This window comes from Apiospora kogelbergensis, assembly GCF_038363985.1.
Source record: "Apiospora kogelbergensis strain CBS 113332 chromosome Unknown utg000002l_segment0_segment0, whole genome shotgun sequence".
Classification (NCBI taxonomy): Eukaryota; Fungi; Ascomycota; class Sordariomycetes; order Amphisphaeriales; family Apiosporaceae; genus Apiospora; species Apiospora kogelbergensis.
Window position 1 is genome coordinate 2,886,711 of NW_027117419.1, and position 18,612 is coordinate 2,905,322.

General features: G+C 53.3%; 5 protein-coding genes across 5 annotated transcripts; 1 reads left to right on the forward strand and 4 right to left on the reverse strand.

Annotated features, from left to right (window-relative positions):
- Positions 1-1,044: 1,044 nt before the first annotated feature.
- PG998_003816 (uncharacterized protein) lies at positions 1,045-5,775 on the reverse strand (the record flags this gene model as incomplete). The annotated part of the gene is made up of 3 exons (XM_066870634.1): positions 1,045-2,641; positions 2,689-4,863; positions 4,916-5,775. The coding sequence occupies 3 exons, from the start codon at positions 5,773-5,775 to the stop codon at positions 1,045-1,047; spliced, it is 4,632 nt and encodes a 1,543-aa protein (XP_066734384.1).
- Positions 5,776-7,149: 1,374 nt separating this feature from the next.
- PG998_003817 (uncharacterized protein) lies at positions 7,150-9,282 on the reverse strand (the record flags this gene model as incomplete). Its single annotated transcript, XM_066870635.1, has 6 exons — positions 7,150-7,873; positions 7,929-8,287; positions 8,326-8,547; positions 8,604-8,766; positions 8,821-8,904; positions 8,972-9,282. 6 exons carry the CDS (start codon positions 9,280-9,282, stop codon positions 7,150-7,152), a joined length of 1,863 nt encoding a protein of 620 aa, XP_066734385.1.
- Positions 9,283-13,522: 4,240 nt separating this feature from the next.
- Positions 13,523-14,374, reverse strand: PG998_003818 (phospholipase/Carboxylesterase; the record flags this gene model as incomplete). The annotated part of the gene is made up of 1 exon (XM_066870636.1): positions 13,523-14,374. One exon carries the CDS (start codon positions 14,372-14,374, stop codon positions 13,523-13,525), a length of 852 nt encoding a protein of 283 aa, XP_066734386.1.
- A 543-nt stretch (positions 14,375-14,917) lies between these two features.
- PG998_003819 (uncharacterized protein) lies at positions 14,918-16,630 on the forward strand (the record flags this gene model as incomplete). The annotated part of the gene is made up of 2 exons (XM_066870637.1): positions 14,918-15,224; positions 15,303-16,630. 2 exons carry the CDS (start codon positions 14,918-14,920, stop codon positions 16,628-16,630), a joined length of 1,635 nt encoding a protein of 544 aa, XP_066734387.1.
- Positions 16,631-16,963: 333 nt separating this feature from the next.
- PG998_003820 (uncharacterized protein) lies at positions 16,964-17,345 on the reverse strand (the record flags this gene model as incomplete). The annotated part of the gene is made up of 2 exons (XM_066870638.1): positions 16,964-17,139; positions 17,222-17,345. 2 exons carry the CDS (start codon positions 17,343-17,345, stop codon positions 16,964-16,966), a joined length of 300 nt encoding a protein of 99 aa, XP_066734388.1.
- Positions 17,346-18,612: the final 1,267 nt, after the last annotated feature.

Below are 18,612 nucleotides of genomic sequence, written 5' to 3' on the forward strand. Positions count from 1 at the left end.
TCTGATTAATGATGAAAACCTCTACTGCATAAGTTAAGAATTTACTCTTCAACCTGACTTACGCAACTACGCAACTACTCAACTACTCAAGCCTTTGAATATCTTACCCTACCCAGTCAGCTTATGGATTGAGGCTTGACATTCTCTCCTTCGTCCGAACATACCAGATGGTGATATTGTGGCTTGACCATGTCACATTATAAAACCCTTCAACTGTCCTAGTTTAGGTTCACCTATACCAGGACACTATAAACTCAACAACACAGCACAATGCCCTCCCGAAGGTTTAATATATCCAAATGAGCCATCTTTCACTTGGTCGCGTGAGTATAGCCTAGCGGTATTATTATTAGAATGTATCTTAAAGGCAGGAGGGTTCAACTCCTTCTGCGGTCACTTTTTCATTCTCCCTTCGAGTATTTCTTTTTCTTCTTCCCCCCTTTTACTTTTTTCAAACACAAGAAATCACCCCTCTCCTTTGACTGTTATATGCTCATTTCTAAAACTACTATGCTTCCCAGTCTAAGAATAATGAGAGCATTTGTTGTAGCTACAGACTTGAATAACTAGGATGACTGACTGTTTATGGGTAAGCAGTCGAGAGACTCTGCTACAGTAGGCTAAGTATGGCACGCTATAAGTTCGTTCGCCAGTGGCCCGTGGAGTGTGTTTCTGTTGCTGCCATCGGCCCATCCAAAGCCGGTAATAATAGATAGACGCTTTGGATGCTCAACCGGCCAGTCGCTATCTCCTTCTACCAAACACCCCTAAAGGTTTCTCATGATCCTCTTCCGGTTCTTAATTATCCGTAGTTGTGGTTGCGGCAAGAGTCTCTGTGGGTAGTGATCTATCACCCTTCCTGTTCTTCTTCCCCTTTCTCGTCCCCTTTCTTTCTTTATCGCTACGTCGTCGTCCACCCTGATCATCATCGCCATCACGCACTCTCCCACCATCCCTTACAGAAACACTGGGACTAAGACTAGGGTTAGACTCCACCACGCCGACGTCCCACGAGTCTGCGACCGTACCGTTGTGGTTCCAGTCCTACTGGAACACAAAGATGACGCCCATGCGGTCCACCGAGATGGTCATGGTGTAGGGGACCTCGAGCACCGCCACATCGAGCACCGAGTCGAGGTGGCTGCGCAAGAGCCGGGCCTGCTCAGCCGAGATAACCGTGTGCCGCGCCGGCTTCTCCTTGACCTGCTTCTTCTGCTGGTTCGACCCCGGTGCCGCTAGCGCATTGTTCGCTGTAGCCGTAGAAGAGCTGCTGCTGCTCTTGGGGACCCGTTCCGTCACAATCGTGAGCTGGGGGTTATTGGGCGCGATCTGGGAGTGGAAGACGGGCTTGGCATCGTCGCCAAAGAGGCCGCTGAACACGGTCGATTGGTCCACCCGATTAAGGTCCCAAAGCCGCAGCCGCTTGTCCACGCCCCCCGTGATGATGTACCCATAGCGCACGTCGCGTTGCGGCTCGTCCATGTTGGCGCTGCCTACGACCATGGCGCGCACACAGCGGTCCGTGGTGCTGCTGCTCGACGGCTCAATCTTAGCGAAGCGACCCAGCATGCCCTCTGGCTTGTCCTCGTCGACGCTCCAGGCTTCGTACTCCTTCGGGTCCTTGGAGGAGCCAACGGCCCGGTAGATCTCGCGGCACTGCGTCTTCTCGATATCCCACACCGTAACTTCCTGGAGGCCGGTACCGCCTGCTACGCACACCCACTTGCCTTTACCGCGGCTGGGGTGGAGGGCAAGTCGTTGAATAGGCATTTTCCCAGGCATCATCCAGGACTTGAGCCGAACACGGAAGCGCAGGTCCCAGAGATCGAGTACACCGTGCGACGTGCCTAGCAGTAGCCAATACCGCTTACGATCAACTACAAAACAGGTCGGCGTACCATGGTGAACGGGGTTTTGCAGCTCATACATGGGTGACATTGTCCGCAAGTCTATGGCGAGCACGCGAGAACGATTGGTGGCCAGAAGGAGGACGGAGGGTATGTCGGTCTTATAGTGCATACACCAAACGGCGTGCTCATCCGGAGGCAGCTGGTACTCGCGGAGCAGGCGCAGGCGGAGGTACTTCGTCGAGGTCTCAGTCGCGACCGTATCCACCTTGACGATATGCACCGATCCGTCAGTCGCGCAGCTCACGAAGCTATGCGTGCACTCGATGAAACACAAAGCAACGACCCTCGCACCTGCTGCGTGTCTATGAGTCTGCCGCGAGCGGTTGGAGATGTTACGTTCGAGGCGCGAAGAGTCCCATATTTTGACGCACCCATCATCGCCTCCTGTAATGAAGAATACATGATCTGGAGAGGGAACTATGCGATTGATCGCACTGGTGTGCTCTGCGAAAGTTGCGACGAGTCTACCGGTAGGCCGCCAGGCCTCGTTTGCTGCTTGACCGTTGCCTCTGCCTGTTTTTCTTGTGGATATGGGTTGGACCAGAGGCCCAAACTCCACAACATCGTGCGGGTAGTTATCGATATACATGTTGTTCAACATATTCAGAACAGTCGGGTCGTTTCCTTCGTATGAATGCGAAGCCTTCTTTGAAGATCCGCCATCCATTGTCTCGTCGATATTACTGGGTAAGGTGATCTTGGGCGGGGGATTGGGTGCAAGGGGCCCTCGACTTGGCCAAACGCATTAGCCTCGGTTGTCCCAATCTCTGGAATGGACCGATTGGTGTCTTTCCTGTTCAGCAGGTCCAATGCGCTTGACTGGGGACGAATAGCTCTCCTTGCGGAGAACGGTCGGTCTTGCGAAGACACATCATCATCTCTAACCGAGGTGCGCCCGCGTGAGGCAGAGGAGGCCCGTCTAGTATCATCAAAGCTTGCACGGCCATCCGTTGGCGATCCGGGCTGGAATCGAGTTGGGGACATGGTACCCCTGTCTATAGTACCACGAGGAGAGATGGCTTCTCCTTGGCCGCTCAGTCTGGACCGATGGCTGTTTATAGCAGCACGTCGCCTTCGTCCCACAGGCTCATCAATGGTCATAGACGCATCCAGAAGAGCGTCGGCTATCGTATACGGTCCCTTACCCTGATCTGCCGGGCTGTCAAGGGGTGGTCGGGAAGGATCGTTTAACGAGGGTACCTCGTCGAACAGTATGTTCTGAATCGGACACTTCATCTGGTCGTGCAATTGGATAATATCGCTAAGTCCCGTAGATGTTCCATCGGTGGCAGATGGGTTACTCTTCATCCGGCTTAAGCGCCAGATAAACTCGCGCAGCACCAGCAGCTTGAATTCGTCCCCTTGTGTCATTCCGTAATTTCGCAGACGTGAGAGCCACTGTTCGTCCTCTTCGTTCTTTGAAACCCGGCTCATTGAAAGGGGCTGGGTTTCACGTGTTTTCGATGCCACGCCCGTCGAGGAGAGGTTGAAAGTAGATTGCTTCTGTTTCATCACGGCCTTCCAAAATAGCCCCTTATCTGTCTTCTGGGCCCATACCATGGCTTGGTCGAAGACTGTGCGGGAAAGGGGCTTCTTCAAGGCTGCAAGTAGGCCAAGTTCAGAAAAGTCGGGGATGATGGCATTCTTTAACAAGGGCCGGACTTGTGGCAAGATGATACATCTTTTATCCGCCTGTGAGAGATGTATCGTTGAATTGGCCAAGAATTCTGCGGCTGACTCGCGAATCCATATGTTAGGATGCATGGTGAAGCGGCCCACGATGTCTATCAGTTCCCACGTCTTCGTCCGGGACAGAAGGCCCAGGTTTGCAAGCTCGGCTAGGGAATGCAGTGCAGCCTGAACGACGTGCTCCTCTGGGTCTGTAAGTGCCTGCACCATTAGGGGAAGATTGAACTCTTCCAGGCTTGTGCTGCCAAAGTAAGTAGCGATGCCCACAATGGTGTCAAAGAAAGCACACTTCAGCATCCAATCTTTGTCGTTCAGGTACGTATTCAGGTGTGTAAGAATAATATCGTTCGATTCCGCCTCACCGAAGAACTTGCAAAGCTCTGGGACGGAGCTCAAGAAGGCTCGGCGAACGGATGCATCGACGTCTTCCACCAGAGACTTCGCATGCGTCTCGAATAGCCTTGCCAACTCTTTCCTGGAATTATCGAACAGAGTGACGAAGGCGGATTCTGCATCACTACCCCCTTCCACTTCTGGGTCCGCCATCGAGATGGACCCTTCCTCCTTCAGTATGTTTGTCATGGTTAGGAACCTGGAGGCCGTAGTGGCCAGCCTACCGAGGCAAGACGCATATGTAGCTCTCATCAACGCTGATGGTTCTCGGCGCTCCTTACCCACCGACGGAAGCCGGGAAGCGCCCGTTAGAAATACCTGCATTCGCGGGATGATGTATTCAGGGAACACGTGTGCATTTACGGGCGTGATGACCGTGACCATGGCTAGAAGCTCAGTGACCGAGCGTAAGGCCGCTATAGCCACTATGTCGACTTCATCGTTAAGAAGCATCATAAGGTAGGGCAGGACCCGGTCTAACTTGGCCTCGTCAGTCAGACGTTCCGCAAAGGCCAGCAAGAGGTCGCACGCCCTGACTTTCGGGGCGGAACGAGCAGCATTCCGTAACGAGGCTACCACCACAGATAAAAATATAAGGTTACCATCGTCAGCAACGGGTTGGGGAGTAATAGATGTATAATGTTCATTATTGGGAATATTTAGCCGCACTGGGAAGAGACCAAGACCCAATCTTGGAGAAAATCGGGCCGTGTCTGGCGATGTCTTCTTGTCCTGATAGCCCAGAAAGTAGGAGATCTTGTCGAAGTCATAGTAAATCCGATCTATCCGCTCGTCGGCCTCGCCAAGATTCTTGGCCGGGCCAGAGATAGGGGGCGCGGCCAGATGACGGATCCGTGGTGAGTTCCATATACTGGTGCAAGAAGCTGTAGAAGTAATCCGGGAAGACTCTGCCCTTGAAATACTCCAGGTACTGTTCAGCGGAATAGCGCTTCTCCGGCTCGAGGGCCAGCATGCTCGAGAGCATCTCGCGCAGACCCTGGTCAGGTATGCGGCTGAGATGGGAAATAACAGGGTCGAATTCGCCTCGGCGGTATTTGTATAGCTGGCTCAGTGTGAAGATGGGCGTCTCGAGGAACAGTTCGGCAATGACGCAGCCAGCACTGAAAATGTCCATCGCCCATGTAATGCCATCATCCTCGTTGGCCTCCTCCTCGGGACCAAGAAACCGTTCGGGCGCAATATAGCACGTACGGCGGGTCGATATGTCGAAAAAGTAGGAGTATAGGGCTGGGTTGTTGTCGGGCAAACGAGCGGGCTTGAAGGAACCGGTAAAATCGGTCAAGTACAGCCAGTTCCATGACGTGACAAGGATATTTTCCGTCTTGATGTCGCCGTGGTAGATATCCCTCGCATGGCAGTCGCGCAAAGCGCATAATAGCTGGAATGCGATCCATTTCTTCTCGATGTCTTCCAGGAAGGGTCTCGTCGATAAGCGGTCATAGAGGGAGCTGTACAGCCACTGTCGCAGGAGGTACGCGTTCGTTTCTGTTTCGAAAGCGCGCTCGAAGCCGAGGGCGTTGGGGACGTCTCTGAGCTTGTCGCGCTCGCGCATAATCTTGTCGCCGTACGACTTGAGAGACATGGGAGTGTGCGGTTTGACGGTAACCTTGGCGAGGAGGAGGCCATGGTAGTTGCGGGCCCTGATGCTTTTCATGAAACGGGCGCTGTTCATCGACTTCTCGTGGACAAGGTCGGACAGTTCAGGCACGTCAATTCCAGCCTGGCCGGCGTACGGCATGGTGAGGGAGTAGCTTTGCCCCATGATGACGAGCGCAAGATATGTTGCATCAGGCTCAGCTAGGAGGAGTTGGTGAAATCGGTGAAGTCGGTGAAGTCGGAGGTGAAGAGGTCGCGCTCAAGGGAGGGAGCGCAGCTCATCCTTCTCCCAGTAGGAGCAGATGATGCATCCCCGTGTGAACTGGGCAGCTGCAATGTCGATGGTAAGGCCGAGGTCTAAGAGAGATGCTGATCGTTTGATTTGGGCAGTAAAGCAGTCGTACAGCGACGAATAGTTCGGACGGCGGATGGTCCACGAAGGCGGCAACGGGACTGTGTGCCTACAAACGATCGGAGCGGCTGCACCAAGCTGGCTGTCCCGCCAATTGATGCGCAGCTGATCGGCCCTGACGTAACGCCGGGGCCTGGAGAGCCTGGAGAGCCTAGACGGGGTTGGCAGGGATCCAAGCTCGTCTGCACGTTTAACATCGACGTCAGTCAGCAGTCGTGAGTTCAAGACATGCAAGTTGTTTGATGTCAAAAAGATGTTTGGATGCAGCAGCTGGATTGACTGCCTTTTATATCTTGGTGCAGGGTACCTTAAGTGAGTACATATCGGTGGCAACGCGCAAATAACGACAAAGGAACCCCCACATATCGCAGAGGGAAGAGGAACCTTCTCAACAGTCACAATGCTCCAAGTCTTTGCTTTTAGCCAGTATGTAGAGTATGTATAACTGCCGTAAAGCGGCGGTACTAGCAATATGTACAAATCATTCAAGCCTCGTCCCCGGAACTATACTCGCTTCTATCTCGCATGAAATACCATCCTCCGCTCAACTGACTCCTGCCTATACTTTGCTTCAGCAGAGCAGGACTAAGTCCATCATCTATCGCAAACCCGTTCGTATCCATGAGCATCAAAAGGGAGCCAAGTGGCATCACCGGGTATATAACGTGAGACAAAGAAAGGAAATAAGAGAGTTCTTGACATGGCCGGCGCAATAAATACGCCCATCGCCCGTCTACACTTCGTGGATCGTGTCAAACGGCGATCCGTAGGCACCCTGGAGGTAACCATCGGGGCAGCTGGCACGTGGTAGGAGGGAGGCCTGTCAAGGTAGAACTCAAAGTAGGTCGTTTATAACTGACACATTAAGCGTATCGTTGAAGCAGTCGTATCTGTGTGCAGAAGTAATGGCCGCCGCTGGAGGGTTTTCTCGTTGCGTGGCGGCAAGCCGCCAAGAAGAACTCGCGAGAATGCCTTGGACCGAAATCGTATACGAAATGATCAGAAAACGTCGTAAAAATGGGGTATTCCCAGGTGCAAGCCGAAAACCCAACAACGCCAGAGCAATGCGAACCGAATGATTTATTGGAAGAAAAGTGTAATGAATAACACTCTAGGTGGGTATCGCGCTCAAGTATACGGGTTCATCGGGTGGCCGCTGGACCCGGCTTCTGTAGATCCGTCGCCCTCGATGGTTTTCCTCCAGTGTTCAGGAAGGCAAACACAAACAAGAGGGAATGCTTTGATCTCTCCGCTGGCTGGGGGCGAAGGATCCCGCACGCGCCCTGATGTATTGGACACCCCGCTGTCCCTTTGGGCTTGCCGTCGTGCTTCCCATTCGTCCGCCATTTCGTCCATCATAACTCCTGTGGCCCAACCGTCATCCCATATTCCTACGACCTTCAGCATGTGGCCGCGCTCCAACGCGAACTCATCAGCAGCGCGTGGCTGGTATGCCCAAAGCACAGCAACACGGTCTCCCGGAGAGATATCGTCTTGTGAATAGTAATCTTTGAAGAACGGAAGCTGTTCGGATTGTTGGCTTGCGACACCGCCCGGAGGCAAAGACATGCCACCCGCACTAGTCGGCGACTGCGGGTCGTCGCCGAGCAGTATGGACCCGCTCGACAGAGATCCGTTCCTACGGGATGTCATTGGCGGGGGTCGTAGCACACCGGCACGGGGTTCGGATCGTGGGCTGTCGCCGTATTCATCGGACGAGGAGTGGTTGTCGCCTCTTCTTCTTCCAGCCATGTATCCAGCGACAGCTCCTGCGGCGGCACCACCGCCAGCAGAGGACAACCCATGCCTGGAATCCCCATGCCTGGGTGCACCATGCCGTGAGGCGCCATGTCTTGACGGTGAGTCACCCGAGTGTCCCTCCAAAGCAGACATTCGGGCAATTCTACCCCCCTGGAAGTATTTCGTATCCTTGAGGCGCGGTGGTTGGACGTTTCTCGGAAACCGGTTGTGATTGCGCCGTCGTCACGCCTCCTCTCGATGGTGCAGGCTGGTTGAATACGCTCCCCTTCTGGCTGCTGTCTCTTCTCCGACGCGAAAGTCTGATGCACAAGAACAGTAAGAAGGCGAGCAACGCAAGGCCAACCACTGATCCTATCACAATACCCGCAATGGCGCCACCACTCAACCCGTTGCTCTTGCTTGACTCTGGCGCAGGGGTCGAACCATTCGTATTCGTGGGCATGGGCGGGAAAGTCATAACCGGCGTGATGGCAGGCAGGACAACGCCGGCGCATCTGCTGTCGATCTTGGATTGGTAACAGCAAGTATCTGTCGAATTAATACCCCCGCCGCACAGTAAGAACAGATTCCGATGGTGCTGTCGCTGTATCCACAGTTCTGAGGCTCGTTATCGCTGGCTTGAATGCAGTTCGAACTCGAAAGAGAATTGGCCGGCAGTGCACAGTTAGTGAAGTCAGCTCGAATCTGGTTTTGTGAGTTGCCATTGGGCGCTGAGCAGAGGGACTTGTCAGACGCGACTAATGCTTCACTTTGGGCGAAATTGGCCTTTATAGCGGTGTCAGTCTCGACTCAAACCCATGAGATTCCCACCATGTACTTACGCAGGAGTCGGCGCACAGTGGCCGTGCAGCATTGCCCGTGAGACTACATTCCGTAATCGAGTTTTGCACGATAGCATTGCATATGACGGACGTGGTGAACCGGGCATAGAGGTTGCTCGTGTTGAGTAGGTTGATGTTGCCGCAGCCGAGCAGTTGCTGGTATCTGTTGGGGTTCAGTTTCAAGACCAATTCCAAGATGAGACCGAAGTGTACTCACTTGGACTCGACATAGCTTGTGCGGACGTATGAGTTTAATTGTTCGTCAAATGACGCTCGATCCGTAACATCTCGCAGGAACGGGCTATGCAGGTCAGCTTACATCAAACCAGGTTGGCCGCCGCCGCAAAAAAAAAAAAAAAAAAACTTACTATAGTCCTTGTAAATAGCTTCCCGTTGATATTGAGGCGGATGAGAAAGCTGGACATGTTGTGGAACCGGCCAAAGAGACGCAAGCATTTTGCGACATAACCGGCGACGCTGCAGCTAATATCGACGCCACTACGACTTTCGTGCTGGGACTTCTATCCTCGACCCTCCCTCGTCTCCTGTCGCCCATCGTAGGCGTTTGTCGGTATTGAGATGTGTCCGTGTATTGTTGCGAAATCTGCTGAAGCATGTAATCCTCCGAGGTGTTAACAATCACTGTGGACGTAATTGCATGGCTTGTGGACACCACCATTGCTCAATGCCGTATGCGTGAGTTGCGCAGTTCCAGGGGTCCCCAGTTGAATCGCTCTGTGAAATTGCTTGGCCGGTTTGGGCGATGGCGGGATGGTGCGAAACTGAAATGTTTGTGGTTTTATTTTGATTTTCTTGGAAAGATTGAAATGGATTAATAGTCGTTAGCCGTAATCGTAACCAAAAAATCTCGTCGTGGGCAAACTGGGGATGCTCCGACGAAAGATTGTAGAGGTGTGCTGTCGATGAGTGCGCTGTCGTTGTTGTGACTAGGCGTTGACTAGGGAATTAGGAAGCAATGGGTTGCTTCTTTGTCGCTGTCGGGAATGACTGTTGCGCTGAAGAGCAGGAACGAATGTAGACAGTTGGAGAAGGTATGGATGGCACAGAAACCAAGAACGGGAAGGCGACACAAAGTCCAGACAGGGCCTGCTTCTAAACGACAAGCGGTAGAAAAATAGGTTTGAAGTCGTGCTTGACGCTGTTTCGATTCTAGTACACGAGCGCGCGCTGGTAGCGAGTGAAACTAGAAGAGAGACCTCCGCTGTGTGGACTTGGCGGCAGGAATGGCTCCCTCTCGTCTTGTCTTATGACCCGTACCGTTCGAACTGGTAGGTGTGCGGTTGGGACTTGAGGACAAGTCCTAGGTCTGTAAGTTGCTTCGAAAAGTCAAGTTGGAACTTTGGTGAATAGAAAAGACTACGAATTATTACGGTGCTGGAACATAACGCAGAAAAGGAATAATAGGTGGCGAGGGGAGGGGGATTAATTGGTGCAGGTCAGGGTCACCAGCTGCGATACGTCGCGGCGGTGTAATGCGAGCTTGACGACCTTTCCTTGGATGGGTGAGGGTGAAAAAGAGGGAGAGGAAAGAGGGAATCGAGGGCTCCTCCGTTCTTGAGAAACAATTGGAGAAAGCAGCGCAGAGCCATGCAAAGCGAAGCAAAGCAAATGGACTGGCAGGGACTGGACAGAAGGACAAGCGACAGGGCAGGCATGCAGTGACCTACGACCTAATCTGTCAGGGTAACGTACCGAACGAATATACCCAGGCGGGCGTTGGTATGTACGGCCCCCGGTAACTATCTATGGAGAAGCCAGCATAAACAGACGATATGAAAGAAATGCGATGCAAGAACAACATGTCATGGCCGAACCCAATGCAACAGCCCGCCGAGAGCAGAGAAAACGGCTTGCCTGACACTGACAGCGTGTGCGCAGAGCCAAAGCCCGAGCCAGCAACAAGCCCCGGCCACGTCGTTTACAAGCCAAGCCTGCCTACTTCGACAACTGCAAGGTTTCGTGTGCAAGGGGATCTTGGTTCACACGCGGCCAACAGCTACTTCTTAAGCTAGACTCCCTACTAATACAAAATGATAGCTTCGATAGCTTGAGTACTGGGCCTTTTACTAATACTATGGATAGCTCCAGCTTAGGGACGCCCGAATGTAGTCGATAAGCACCATATACGTACGGACGGCTTGCTGGCGTTTTCTTTTTCTGCAGGAACCGGCGGCAACGAGACTAGACCTGACAACGATTCATGTCTCGCCCGCTCACCTGTCCCCCCTTCGATAAGGTACATACCGTCTCACTCAAAAACGCAGGTACACAGAGCGGCAAACGGCCCTAGTTCAGGTCGAACTGCCCATTTCGAGGTAAGGGACGGCGCGGTAGGCGGGCAGGGATGCGCATCTCGAGTCGGCTTAGGCTGAACCGGGCAAAGCGTCATGCATTTTAAAATTAGGTTGACCATGGATGCTCATGCCCCCCCAATTGGCTACAGGCTCGAGGCTTGCGCGCTACTGCAAGTTCCGGGAAACACCAAAAGACAAAAGAGTGATGGACGTTGTCCAGTACAAGGGAAGAACGCTCTGGCAGTTCTGTGAGATTCTCGTCGTTGCGCATGCGCTTCCGTCTGTGAAGGTGGTGGTAGACGGTCGAGGCCGAGCACACAGTGTCTTGGTCAATCTAGAACAAAAAACAAACAGACGGTACAGCGCAATCCAAGACACTGGTGGCAGTTGTGGACAGACTTGACTCGCTTGCTCCCGGAATCGGAACGGGAGCGAGAGAGACACACGATCCTCCTCCAGGATGAGATGACAGAAAACTCTCCAGAACGACACAGAGGCTAAAGCTTTGAGCAAAGCACCGCTCTTTCTTGCACGCGACATCGCATTCTAGAAGATGTACTGTGTATCTGGATATGGATATGTATCGGAATCTGGATCTGTTATCGTCAACAGACCCGACAAACCACCTACCACCTGAGGTCCAGTCCCATCCACTAAATACGGTGGTGGCGCCTTGCGAGTTGTGTCGCTTCGGCGCCATGATTTCGTCACGAAAATATTGCGCCCGCCTCCAATTTCTCTCCAGCTGTGATCGATCAGAAGACTTGATGACGATGGGCTGATAGGTGTTTGTAAAGTTTCGCAGAGCATGAAACCATGAAAAAGGTTTGAAACCATGTTATTCCAGAACACATGCGGAAATATAGGCAGTAATCTAGGGATCGCTACCGTTGTTGGGGATTTAACGGGAGACTGAAATTGTTCTCGCATTATGCGCTCCTGTTCTCATTGGCTGATAAATTCCCTATTCTCGATCCACGCACCCATTCATTCACTTACCTCAGTATCCACACCCTTGTCGGCAATGGAAGAAAAGAAAAGAAATGCGCGACTATGTACATACTCGGCCACCCGAAATGACGATGGCCTCTCAAGAGTATTCCGTACCGAGCGAAGAAAATAGTATCCAATAGTGGCACGTCCCTTGCGCTGTCTCTCAAAAGACCCTGGACAGGGAGTTGGCCCTAAAGAGGATATGAAACAAGGCGAAGGGTCATTGCGCGCGCCTGCTGTATTTGTTTCCTACCAGAATGATTAATTGGCTTGGGGATGAACTTATGCATTGCTGCTATCAAATCAATAGAGTCACGGTTGAGAAAGGCCAATAGCTTTCCCTCTTCTGAGTGGACGGGCGATGATGATGATCTGCTTGGTCGCGAACACCACTGGATCCCCGTGGCAATGGGGTTTTTGGTGTTATGCGGCATGCACACCATCACCCGGTTCCTCCGCTCTCGAGCCTGGCACCTGGTTCGAGGCTATCTCGGCACCAGCATATCAACGGTACTTTTTCTTGCCGGTCTACCGGGTTGTGGGTTTTCCGATCGTCAATTACTCACGGAGCAACAGCATACATATTCAATCGTGCCGTTCGTTGATAACACTCAAAGGCCAGGAAGACACGTCGAGGTTGTAGCCATTGTCTTGTCTTGTAAAAGTCTCTGCATATGCATGCATGGCCTACATTTACATTGTATGACTGACAGCCTATGACAGCGCGAAGGATCTGTAAAATCACAAGCTTTATGCACTGGGAAAGGCGTGTCAATTCACTGGCTCGGGGATTTCTATCAAATCCCCCTGACGAATCGGCCAACTGCGAGGCTGTGCCCCAGCTTGCTTTGCTGTTTCAACACCACGTCCCAGCTTTGGATTGCCTATTGCGATTGGCTTCTGGAATTAATTGTCCTTCGCAATTATGATCGCCTAATACATATGTGTGATCGAACACTGCCATGCTCTCCTGTGTCAGAAATAGCTTGGGAACGTGTAACCCGGAATATTGGCTCAAAGCTCCATTTGCCCAATACGAATGCTCGAAAACAATCAATGGCTTTTTTCATATAAGCAGTCGGGAGCTAGCTGCACAAGTGGTTCTTCTCCGGAACGACGTATGTAGAAAAAGTCACGATCCAGCAATGCTGCGTGCGGATACTGGGGAAGGCGGCGCGGACTTGACAAGTGAGAGGTGGATTCTGTCCCAGCCACCTCAAACACAGCAGCCCCTGGACAGCATCCTGAAGTCGCCCAAGGCCCCCACAACACAGCCTTTCAGGGACCAGAATTGTCGAGCAGACATCATGCTGTCAAGACATACAGAGGGCCTTGCGGGGGATCTGCACTCCTTTGATGGTGTAGTACGGGTCTCCCGCCTGTCAAAAGGGGGCTCTGCATGAAGCAGGGAGAACTGCGTCCGAGAAACTGGGATTTCTCGTTGCTTATTTCCTACCCACCGAAAATATTATGTAGATGCACATGGCTTCACGTTTCTTGATGTATTTGCACATGGGATGAAAGATATGTAGACGTGGGCCACACAGCATTCAGGCTCTGCATACGGCATACATTGTCGTAGTGTGTTTACCGGTACGTATGAGTAAATATTTAGCACAGATCCATATATTTGCGTAGAAAATGTACCATGTCGTCTACGCCCTGGGGCTCGTTGATCCAATGACCTCCGTCTGGATACTCCTTCCATTCCACCGTGAAACCATGGAGTCTAAGGATGTCCCTGAGCCGTCTCCCGTTCCCGACGGGCACGACGTTGTCGTCCAACGAGTGAGTGATCAGTATCGGGATCTGTCTCAATGAATCCACTTTTACTGCTCCTCCCATCTGCTCGTTGGCTGTGTTTGAAGATGGTGTCATTGTGAATACTGTTCGTAGTTGACTCAGAGACGGTGTCGTATTGTTGTCATCCTCCCCGAAAGACACTTCTGCCCGTGTGGCAGATGGCATCCAGCTACACAGCCCAATCATGCCGGCAAACCCGCCCTGGCCCTCGGCCAACAGCGCTGCCACGGCCGTCGCAAAGCCCTGACTGATCCCGCATAGGAAGATGCGGCTCCGCGGTACCCCCGCGGCGAATTGTCCGTCATCCCCCTCCTGTCGGATGAGCGAGAGGATCTGACCGACACTCCGTTGCAAGCCGTCGCGCTGGGTCTCAGGCCGCTCCTCCGGGTCCTCGACGGACCACATGTCGAACCATTGCGACATCTCAGCGCCGTCAAAACGTGCCGAGCGCAGCACGGGGGCACTGGGAAAGACCCATTTGACCGTGGGGAAGAGCTCCGACAGCGTGTCTGGCGTCTGGTCCGGCCCTTCGCCTGGCGATGTCTCGCTCTCGAAGAACTCGTCGGCGAACTCGGCGCAGCCGCTGTCACGCCCGTGCAGGAAGATGACGGTGTGGGTGTGGGGACCGGTAGGGCCGACCACTTTGGACTCAAGCGACATGATGGAATATGCATATGAGACCAACCCGAAAGAGGCGATCTGCTTTCGAGACGGCGTGGCTGAGTGATCGGTTGTGTACTCGGTTTCGCACAATGAAATGGGGAAATTCCCAGACTGTTTCCCCCAATCAAACAAGACTAAACGAATTCAGGTAACCTGCTAGGGCCTGAATTTCCATGCACCCTACCAAGTCTGGCCGAATCGCAACCCCTATTATCATCTGGTCTGTCACCGACCAAGACATGTGCGATGTAGCGGTCTTGCAACCATTCGCTACCCCAAGAAGAGTAGGGGGTTCCTCCAATTCTGCTTTGTGTGGCACATCACCAGGGTCCACGAAACCACGAGGCAATTAAACATAGTGCGAGTTGACAAGCGAATGTGCAAAGATGAATCCCGCGGTGCTTTACTCAGTGTGGTGGGACATAATTGGTAAAGAAATCTCGTCGTTAAAGAAGTCGGGGTGTTCCTTTCTCCCCGTCTTGGCCGCTTGATGACCGAGGTTGTTGCAAGCCTATCATCGTGGGGAAAGTTGAAGCAATAATGGCATACTCTGATGTTGCTTCCCATCAGTCGGACGGGTACCATCTACGGACTACCAACAGCAGCAGCTCGGATGATGATTACTCTAAAGAAGCTGACTCGGCTCTCTTGGAGGTCGGACTTCGTGGTTGCGGTGCTGGTAGTTCCAAGAATCCCAGGCAATGGCCATGGAGGTCCTGGCTTCGCCGGGCCCTGAGGAAGCTGTCACCCAGTTTCCTCCATCCTTGGATAAGAAGAAAGCAACATGGCGGCTGGGAGCTCCATCCCAACCCTAAGCCGAATCCCCTCTCATCAACAGCATGGCTAGGTCAGTTCACCAATGCTATATTAGTTCGCACTTATCCCAGTGAATAGTGGTTCCTAACAGGCTGCATTCTCGCTATAGATGGTCTCCGTGGCTACGCCGCCTTCTTCGTGGTCTGGCACCACATCTCGCTCCTCTACTTCCCCTGGAGTCTGCACGGCGGCTACGAGGGCCGCGAAACAGACCGCCTTCTCCAGCTGCCCATCGTCCGACTCGCCATCTCAGGTGCGCCGCATGTCTTCGTCTTCTTCGTCATCTCGGGCTACGCGCTGAGCCACAAGACGCTCCGGCTGCTGCAGGAGGGCGGCGCCGACAAAGGGGAGGAGGCCTATGCGGCGCTGGCCTCGTCGGCGTTCCGCAGACACCCGCGCCTGTTCGTCCCGCCCGTCGTGCTGTGTCTGCCGGTCCCGCTGCTCGCGTACGCCGGCTGGCTCGGGGGCCAGATGCCGGGTGCGGCCGCCAAGGCCATCGACCCCACGCCCCTCGCGTCCTTGTCGGAGCAGTTCGTAGACTATGCACGCGCCGCGCTGGAGCTGGCCGATCCGCTGGCGCACCGGGACGGGTGGACGTGGGTCTACAACACGTCCCTGTGGACGTTGCCGCACGAGTTCAGGGGCTCGTTACTCGTCTATGGGGCTCTGCTCGCACTGTCTCGGTGCAACAGTATTGTGCGACTCTTGTTGACCGCCAGCATGGCGGTTTGGGCTCTTTACCATGTGCATTGGCCCCAATTTCTCTTCTTGAGTGGTATGTTGCTCGCAGACTCGCGTCTTCACTCCTCACATCATACTCAGGGAGAAGAAGACCCTGGCAGTAGTAGCACACTGGACGGCGAGTGGAAATCCGCCGCCGTCTCCAAACACACGAACGGCTGGAAGTCTACAGTAACCTGCAAATGGTCCAACCGATTTCTCCAGGCTACAATTCAAGTCATGTCGTACCTTTTCATACTCTATGTGCTCGGCACACCCCCATGGCATCTAGGCGGCGACAAGACGCCAGGCTATATCTGGCTGGCCCAACACGTTCCGAGCCGGTACATAGACGCTAAACTGGCGGACTATTTCTGGCCCTCGATCGCCGCCGTAGCGCTTGTATTCGTCCTGGACCGATCGCCGTTGCTGCAGCGGCTTTTCATGACGCCCTTTGCGCGCTACCTCGGGCGCATTTCGTACAGCCTCTACCTGGTCCACATCCCGATTTTGCAAGGCTTGGGCTTGTGGGCCGGCCAGTTCTTCGTGGGTCTCATGGGGCCGGAGACCGATTCGGGCTATGTCGCGGGGGTCGCTGCGGCTGTCGTAGTGGTCTGGGCTCTTGTTGTCTGGGCGGCGGATCTGGGGTGGCGCTTTGTCGATGCGCCGGCAGTACGATTTGCAGGCTGGGCTCACCGCATGGTTACAATGAGGTAGGCACCAACAAGTTTCGCTGGAGCGAGAAGTTTTCACGGTGTCGTGTAAGAAAAGGACAGGCATATGGACGAGCTACTACTAGCTGGCGTTTCTTGGAAAGTTCTGCAAACGAGTGATGGAGTGAATACTGTGTTTGGAAAGGTTTGAGGCAGGGGGCCATTTTGTTATAATTGCAAATGAATGTGTAGCCGGCCAGCTATAGACTTGATATGAAAATACCCAATAATTCCCCGGACCCCTTAATCTTTACGTATTAGACGAGATTGCTCTCCGGATCTGTCTACGCGATTTCACCTGGCGAAGTGGACAATGCTCCTTCCCCGCTCCCCCATTCTAGAAGCAGCAGTAGTTGATGCCATCGCAGTGGTCATTGTCAGGGGGCTGGCAGTGTCCAGCGCCACCAACACACCACTCGATCTCGTCGCCGCTGTGAGCGTCGGCGGCGCAAGTGTAGGTGGAGTCCGAGTACTGGCCGCCCTTGGTGTTGCGGAGATCCTGCTCAGAGCAGCCTGTAGGAAAGGAGAGGCAATAGTTATCAGCGGTTGTGGCTCCTCACCAAGCGAGTGCATTTCGGGGTGCGATGCTGCTTACCATAGTCTCGAATCAGAGCCCAACCGCAGTAAACCTGGCCGGGTACGCAGGCCTTGGTGCATTTGGCAGAGGTGCCGGTAATAGCCACGGCAAGGGCCAATGTGAGAGTAGCGAATTTGACCATTTTGGAGAGGAGTGTTGGGATATGGTATACTGGGGACAGGTGTTTGGGAGAAGAGTGTTGTGATTGTTTATGAGGATGTTGCGATGGCTAAAACAGAGGAGGATAGGTTCTGATCGTGGTTTATATAGGGCCCAGAATAACCCCCAGAGCATTTATAGCAACCATTACCTACTATTATGAGGCATGTCACGTTCGCCGAAGTAGACCGAACGGATGTCTACACCAAGTAAGCTGGCCTCACGATCTCCTCAGGACGTTCAGGGTTTGCGGTAATATCGTGCCGAACTCCTTGAAAGACCGTAACCTATTCAAGAACGTTGGCCGTTCAGGGGTCACACACCGTAGAGAAGGCTGCAAACTTGACAGGGAGTCGAAGGAAGGAGCTTGGAAGTGATTACCCCCAAGAGGGCTTCTTTCTTACGATACAAACAAAATTACGGTGAAGATCGGTCACTGAGCCACATGCCCGCCAATTCGACGTCTGCTTCAGCGCACGCACACTTACAGCCCCATTCTACGTGACCACAAAGAAAAACGAGGAATTGGTACGTGGAAGACAACATAGCCAAGCGAAGCCTTAGACATTCACAGGGCTTCAGTGGTTGCCGCGCGCCCCTAAGCAGTTTGACCCCAAAGACGTAGATGTAGACCATCTTGAGGGCATGGCTTTGAAACGGCTGCAATATTCGACACTACCAGGCAATGTGACCGTGGCCCCTCCCCGCGGAGAAGCCTACTGGTCGTGAGTATTGTAAGGCTTAGCGTGATCCGACGCAGCGGACACTTACGCCGTGTCTTCTGCATGGTGTAAGCCCCCCACGCGAAGGAGTAGGATGGGGACAAGCGAGGCTGCCGCCTGCCGAAGCCGTCGACCCCCGGGCGTCCCCGAGAACTATTGCAAGCTAGCTTCTTCGTCACTTGTAACTGAAGTGATGCCAAGGGAAAATGGCGTTCTTGATGAGCAGCAGATGCTCGCATAAGCTGACTGGAAAGCCATCGTGTGATTCTCAGAAACTGTTGAGTTGCTCCAGGATGGTGCTGAATCAGACCATGCTACTTATCCCAGTGCAAGCCACGAAAAGCGCCGTGGCTGCTTCCTCGGACCGTTTGGCCGATAGGAACGCCACCCCAAGCGCAGGATAGATACTGGATTCGCAAGATGTGTCTTCCCTGACAGAGAGGCATTAGCTGTTGGTTTCTCGAAAGACGTACAGCCAACATGGAGGCTTCCAGATGTCACTCGGGACACAAACAAGCTTTGGTGGGT